This window comes from Denticeps clupeoides, chromosome 3 (genome assembly GCF_900700375.1).
Source record: "Denticeps clupeoides chromosome 3, fDenClu1.1, whole genome shotgun sequence".
Classification (NCBI taxonomy): domain Eukaryota; kingdom Metazoa; phylum Chordata; class Actinopteri; order Clupeiformes; family Denticipitidae; genus Denticeps; species Denticeps clupeoides.
The window spans coordinates 36306186-36312468 of record NC_041709.1 but is presented as its reverse complement, the minus strand read 5'-3'; the positions used below and the strand labels follow the sequence as shown (position 1 = coordinate 36312468).

General features: G+C 53.7%; 1 protein-coding gene across 1 annotated transcript; it reads right to left on the bottom strand.

The window, feature by feature from the left end:
- Nucleotides 1-2142: 2142 nt before the first annotated feature.
- Nucleotides 2143-6050, bottom strand: LOC114785488 (protein disulfide-isomerase-like). Its single transcript, XM_028971766.1, has 11 exons — nucleotides 6044-6050; nucleotides 5741-5947; nucleotides 5496-5629; nucleotides 5289-5426; nucleotides 4846-4953; nucleotides 4638-4763; nucleotides 4333-4530; nucleotides 4141-4261; nucleotides 2518-2699; nucleotides 2352-2441; nucleotides 2143-2220 (listed from the first exon to the last, which is right to left on the bottom strand). Exons 1-11 carry the CDS (start codon nucleotides 6048-6050, stop codon nucleotides 2143-2145), a joined length of 1389 nt encoding a protein of 462 aa, XP_028827599.1.
- Nucleotides 6051-6283: the final 233 nt, after the last annotated feature.

Sequence of the window (6283 nt, the reverse complement as noted above, 5' to 3'; positions counted from 1 at the left end):
GGACATGTGGGGCGGAGTGTGTGAAGTAGTCCCCCCAGCTGGACTACACGACTTGATAAGCATCTCGCAGCGACCACACCATGGACGTTTTAATAAAAGTCTTTATTACGAACCATGTCTGAGGGACATGGACTCTGCACCCCGTTCCAGCCCTGATCACATGATTAAAGCCTAGATGGACGTGTCCATCACCGTGACTCTCTGTGTGATCTTTTGGCCTGTCCTTCCAGACAAGGGCGGAGTCGCTCCCAACGTCCAGTCCCGTCCATCCTGGAGGATCAGCATTACAGGAGCTTTAGAAGCCCGGGAACCCAGACAGATAATCCTCTGGAGATCCTAAAGCGGGCGGGGCAGCTTGATTCAGCGGGCGGCTCCTGAAGGCCACGCCCAGATTAAATATACAACCTGAATCCTAAATAAGTACGTCAACAGGCGAGGGGCCCGTGCTAATTTGTGGATCTGGAGAAGGTCCCCAGGGTCAGGCGATCTTCTGGAGAAGGTCCCCAGGGTCAGGCGATCTTCTGGAGAAGGTCCCCAGGGTCAGGCGATCTTCTGGAGAAGGTCCCCAGGGTCAGGCGATCTTCTGGAGAAGGTCCCCAGGGTCAGCCGATCTTCTGGAGAAGGTCCCCAAGGTCAGGCAATCTTCTGCACGTGTGCGGCGGGGCCGCCGGCGCTCTCCACGCCCCGCAGCCACTCCCGGCACTTGTTCACCACGCCCTCGTCCACCCCGCGGTCCTCGTCCTCGTACTCCACGTCGTCGTACTTGTGCCGCTCGTTCAGCAGCGAGACCCTCAGCAGGGCCCCGGGGTCCCTCCGGCTGACGGGGATGCTGGAGCGGAGCGCCGGCTGGGCGGAGCCCGCTTGGTGGGCGGGGCACCTCTGCTTGTGGAGGTTGCGCATCTGGAGGAGGAGGAAGGCCTCCGGCGTGAAGGTGAGGGAGAAGGGGCCCGTCCCCCGCTGCGGGCCCGTCCCCATGCTGCTTCCAGACGAGCTGGAGGTCTGCAGCTCCACAGGCCGCGTGCTCGTGATCCAGGAGCTCTGGGCTCCGCCCCCTCGCCTGGTGGGCAGTCTGCTCGGTTTGTGTCCCAACTTCTTGAGCGTTTCCTTCAGGGACATTTGTTCCACCTCGATGTCCATCGGGGACGTCTCCGGCTTCCTGATGGAGAGACTTCTGGCCGGAGGAAAAGGCATCTTCATGGAGAACAGCAGCAGGTAGGACAGGAAGTGGCCGAGCGAGGAGAAGAGCGGGAGGAAGTGCGAGGCGTGGACGCGGTCGTCATGGTTGTCCAGGTTTCCCAGGACGGGCATCTGTCTCGCAGGCGGCACTGGAGGGAAAACCTCACGCCCCGCCGACGCCCCCTTTAATGGCAGATGGGGGCGGGGCGGGGCGTCCCTCACTAATGCCCCCTGACGTGTGGAGATCAGACATCTACACACCTGACCGCACCGCACGCAGCGAGACTCGCATGTCCTCTGTCACATGTCTCAGAACGTTTCATCTAATCCCATTCGCCAGCTAATCTCCACTAATCTCCATCTTGACACACACACACACACACACACACACACACACACACACACACAGTAATAGTGTTACAGGGTGGGTAGTAGACTAGCAGGTATCACACTCGCCTATGAACCAGAAGACCCAGGTTCAAACCCCACTTACTACCATCGTGTCCCTGAGCAGGACACTTAACCCTGAGTGTCTCCAGAGGGGACTGTCCCTGTAACTACTGACTATGAACCAGAAGACCCAGGTTCAAACCCCACATACCACCATCGTGTCCCTGAGCAGGACACTTAACCCTGAGTGTCTCCAGGGGGGGACTGTCCCTGTAACTGCTGACTGTAAGGAACTCTGGATAAGGGCGTCTGGTAAATGCTGGAAATGTAGATGTTGCTTCTCACAGGTTCCATCTGATCTTCATTTCTAACGACAGGAACTGACCAGAGAACCGTGAAACGTTACAGGAAGTACAGAAGCAGGTGGGGAAAATCTTGACCCCTGACCCCTGACCAGGGCTCTTCCTGCATCAGATTTATTGATTCTGAACACACAAGCATCTACAAGACGATGATTAAAAGCAGTTTAATAAGTCGGAGGATGAGTGTGTGTGTGTGTGTGTGTGTGTGTGTGTTTTAGAGCTCGTCTTTTTCTTTCTCCGCCGCTTCGGCTGCTTTCACGACCTCGATGTACTTCTTCCTCTCTCGCTCCTCCTGTGTGGCGCACCAGAAGAAGGAGATAAGGATCAAACCGTCCACCACAGGAACATCTAGCTGGTAGGTGGTGTGCGTTTAGGGTCAGTGAGTGTGTGAGTGTGTGTGTGTGTAGAATGTGTGTGTGAGACCTTGGCTTTGTCTTTCTTGGCTTTCTTGACCTCGTTCTGGATAAATTCCACCAGCGCATCGGTTGTTCTGTCACCTGAGTAGGAAATGACCTGTAAAACACGCACAGCGTTACGTGGAGATGAAACCCACGCCGTCCCACGTCCCCCGTCCCCGTCCCTGCCTCACCCTCTCGGCGTACACGGCGGGGAACAGTCTAATGGAGGGCGGCTTCTCCAGCGTTCTGATGTTGATGTCGTTCAGTGTCGCGTCCAGCCTGGCGATGACCACGTTGTCGTGGTTACGGAAACGCTGTGCCAGCTCCTCCCACAGTGGGAAGAGGGCGCGGCTTTCTGCGTTCCAGCCAGAGTCTGCAGAGAAAAGGAGCCACGCTGGTGATCTCCAAGCTAAGAAGAACACTCAGCAGGCATGATGCAGGACCGCGGCAACGTTCTACTCATTGGAAGCCCGGCATCATCTCTCGGTAAAGAATTCTAACCGGAACGAGAAGATCTGGACACGTCCCACCGATTCTGTCCTCACTGCTTTAGCTACTGGTAAAATTGGGCAGGTTCCTGATGAACAGAGTACTGTCCTACACGAGAGCAAGACTCCATAACAGTTAAAACACACATATTCTATGATGCTCATCTCACCTAGACTGTCCTAGATAGTCCACAGGGGACATGGACATCTACCATAACCACCCGAGTTTAATCTGTCTCTCTATGAGGGGCTCCAGATCCTGGTTCCAGGCATGAAACGAATCAGAGGGTCACCTCAGCCACCACCACCATAACAGCTAGAGCTTCAGGGATCTTCAGATGGACCAGCAGCATTATAGTGGACATGCCATGTAGACCATGACACTAGAATAAACCTACTCTGCACTGTCCAGCACCCCCAAACATGGACAGATCCTTTCTCCAAGTTGGACTGTTTAATCCCAACCCTGCTCAGATACCTACTGCACCCTCACTCACTCACCCCTTCACAAGGTTCCTCACTTTCATTCCACCCGAGGTTTTAGTGGAAATTTTCCTTCTGTGCAGAAAGTGTCAAAGTGTGTTGTGTGTCGACTGCAGTGCCTGTTAAAGTCCATCTGCAACCTGTATGTGGTTCTGGGCTCAATAAGAAATAAATGGTGGTAGCAGCCTGGTGGAGTAACACACTCGCCTGTGAACCAGAAGACCCAGGTTCAAACCCCACTTACTACCATCGTGTCCCTGAGCAGGACACTTAACCCTGAGTGTCTCCGGGGGGGGACTGTCCCTGTAACTACTGACTATGAACCAGGAGACCCAGGTTCAAACCCCACTTACTACCATCGTGTCCCTGAGCAGGACACTTAACCCTGAGTGTCTCCGGGGGGGGACTGTCCCTGTAACTACTGACTATGAACCAGGAGACCCAGGTTCAAACCCCACTTACTACCATCGTGTCCCTGAGCAGGACACTTAACCCTGAGTGTCTCCGGGGGGGGACTGTCCCTGTAACTACTGACTATGAACCAGGAGACCCAGGTTCAAACCCCACTTACTACCATCGTGTCCCTGAGCAGGACACTTAACCCTGAGTGTCTCCAGGGGGGGACTGTCCCTGTAACTACTGACTATGAACCAGAAGACCCAGGTTCAAACCCCACTTACTACCATCGTGTCCCTGAGCAGGACACTTAACCCTGAGTGTCTCCGGGGGGGGACTGTCCCTGTAACTACTGATTTTAAGTCGCTCTGGACAAGGATGTCTGGTAGATGCTGTAAACGTAAATGTTGTGTGTGTGTGTGTGTGTGTGTGTGTGTCTGTACTCACAGAACAGGACCAGCACGTTGTTCTTGTCGTTGAAGACCACTCGCTCAAAGTTCAGACCCACCAGCTCCTTCACTGGTTTCTTGTCCCAGTCCTCAGGAACGGGTTCACTGTGCATTTTGACCTACACACACGCGGCCAGCGTGAGGAGCAGGAGGAGGAACCAGCACCTCCGGCTGGATGCTGTGGACCTACCTTGGCCCGGCCGAGAAGGTACTCCTGGCAGAAGTGTGTGAGCGTGAGCGTGTCGAGGCGGTCGGACTGCAGCTGGTACTGCAGGTGGTCGGTGAGGTTGACCATGCGCACGGTGGGCGTGTCCTCGGCCCTCACGTGGAAATACTCCATCACCCGCCCGTTACGGGGCTCGTCCGCGTCCACCAGCACGAAGAGGATCTGGCGGGGTCCAAGGAACCAGGCTTCCATCAGATCTCCTCGTATGACCAAGCACACACACACACACACACACACACACACACACACACACACACACACACACACACCTGCCCTCTGAAGTGGGCCGCTGTGGTCTGGAAGGCGTGGTGAAGGTCTGGGAAGTTCTTCTCGGTCTTGTTGATGAACAGGAGGAGATGATTCATCACCAAGGACGACAGGATCTGAGAGGCCGTCTGTCACAAAGCAGAGATGTTGGTTCGTAAACGTGTGTGTGTGTGTGTGTGTGTGTGTGTACTTGTGTTGGGGTCTTAGTACCTTTCCTGTGTACTCAGTCACCAACTCGAACTCATGAATTCTGATGAAGGTGATGAGATCTTCCTTTGTTGTCTCCTCGCTCACCTCAAACGTACTCTCCAGTTTGGACTGAGACACAAACATTTACATTTACAGCATTTACCAGACGCCCTTATCCAGAGCGACTTACAATCAGTAGTTACAGGGACAGTCCCCCCTGGAGACACTCAGGGTTAAGTGTCTTGCTCAGGGACACGATGGTAGTAAGTGGGGTTTGAACCTGGGTTTTCTGGTTCATAGGCAAGTGTGTTACCCACTAGGCTACTACCACCCTACCACAACACACACACACACACACACACACACACACACACACACACACACACACACACACACACACACACTTCAATGTGTCAACTACAGTCTGATTCCCGCTTTGTTGAGGCTGGTTGATGGTGTTTCACCTCCTTGAGCAGCAGGACGGAGTCGGACGTCAGCTGGAACGTCCTGAAGACCTCGTCACTGTCTGTCACTCCGAAGGGGAGGTCAGCAACGTCACCGGCAACGGAGTAGAAGACGTCTACTGGGCCGCGCTTCACATCCTACACACACACACACACACACAGTAAACGTCCGGGACCACCTGACTCACGTTCTCGCTTCACCCTCACCTTGAACAGGCCCAGCACCACCAGGTCATGTGATTTCAGGAAGGTCTCTGATTGGCTAAGGTCTGCGAGGACCTCAGCACTTGGACCCTCCCTCCTCTGCAGCCAGGTCAGGATGGCTGTGGAGTGTTTCAGAACTACCACACACAGACACACACATGATGAAGATGAACATCGTTTATAAAATCTGATGTAATAATGATTGTGTGGTTTGAAATGTGGAGATGATGTTTGGTGCTTCGCTTTACCAGGACACTGGATGGGACTGTGTTTGTCCCCCGACAGGTAGAGACGCATCGATGGCACCATGGTCACGTTTAGCTCCTCTGCCAGCTCTTTCTGTTTGGTAACATCGACCCTGCCCAGCTTTGTGGTGATGGGCGTGTCCTTCAGCTCTTTGGCAGCTTTGCTGAACTCCATGATGGAGCCCATGGCATCACCTGAGAGTGGGGCGTCTACGGAAGAGGGACAGTGGCGTCTACTGAGACGTTCATATGACAAATCACATGATGTCCAGAAATACTGAATACGCTGAACTCAAATACACAAACGTGACATCAAAATTCATCAGACGCCTTTATCCAGAGGGACAGTCCCCCTGGAGACACGCAGGGTTAAATGTCTTGTCCAGCGACACAGTGGTAATAAGACTGAGGTCTTCTGGTTAAGAGGTGAGTGTCTTACAGCTGCATTAGATATGTATTAGATCTGTGTTGGTTCTGTGTTATAACTATGTTAGTTCTACGTTAGTTCTGCGTTAGATGTACATTAGTTCTGCATTATAACTACGT

What these genes read in the sequence shown, in the direction of transcription:
- LOC114785488 (XM_028971766.1), bottom strand. An exon ending in TGGTGCTGGGCCTGTTCAAG is followed by an intron (nt 5,427 to 5,495) that starts GTGAGGGTGAAG and finishes GTGTGTGTGTAG; the next exon opens with GATGTGAAGCGCGGCCCAGT. An exon ending in CCGTCCTGCTGCTCAAGGAG is followed by an intron (nt 4,954 to 5,288) that starts GTGAAACACCAT and finishes TTTGTGTCTCAG; the next exon opens with TCCAAACTGGAGAGTACGTT.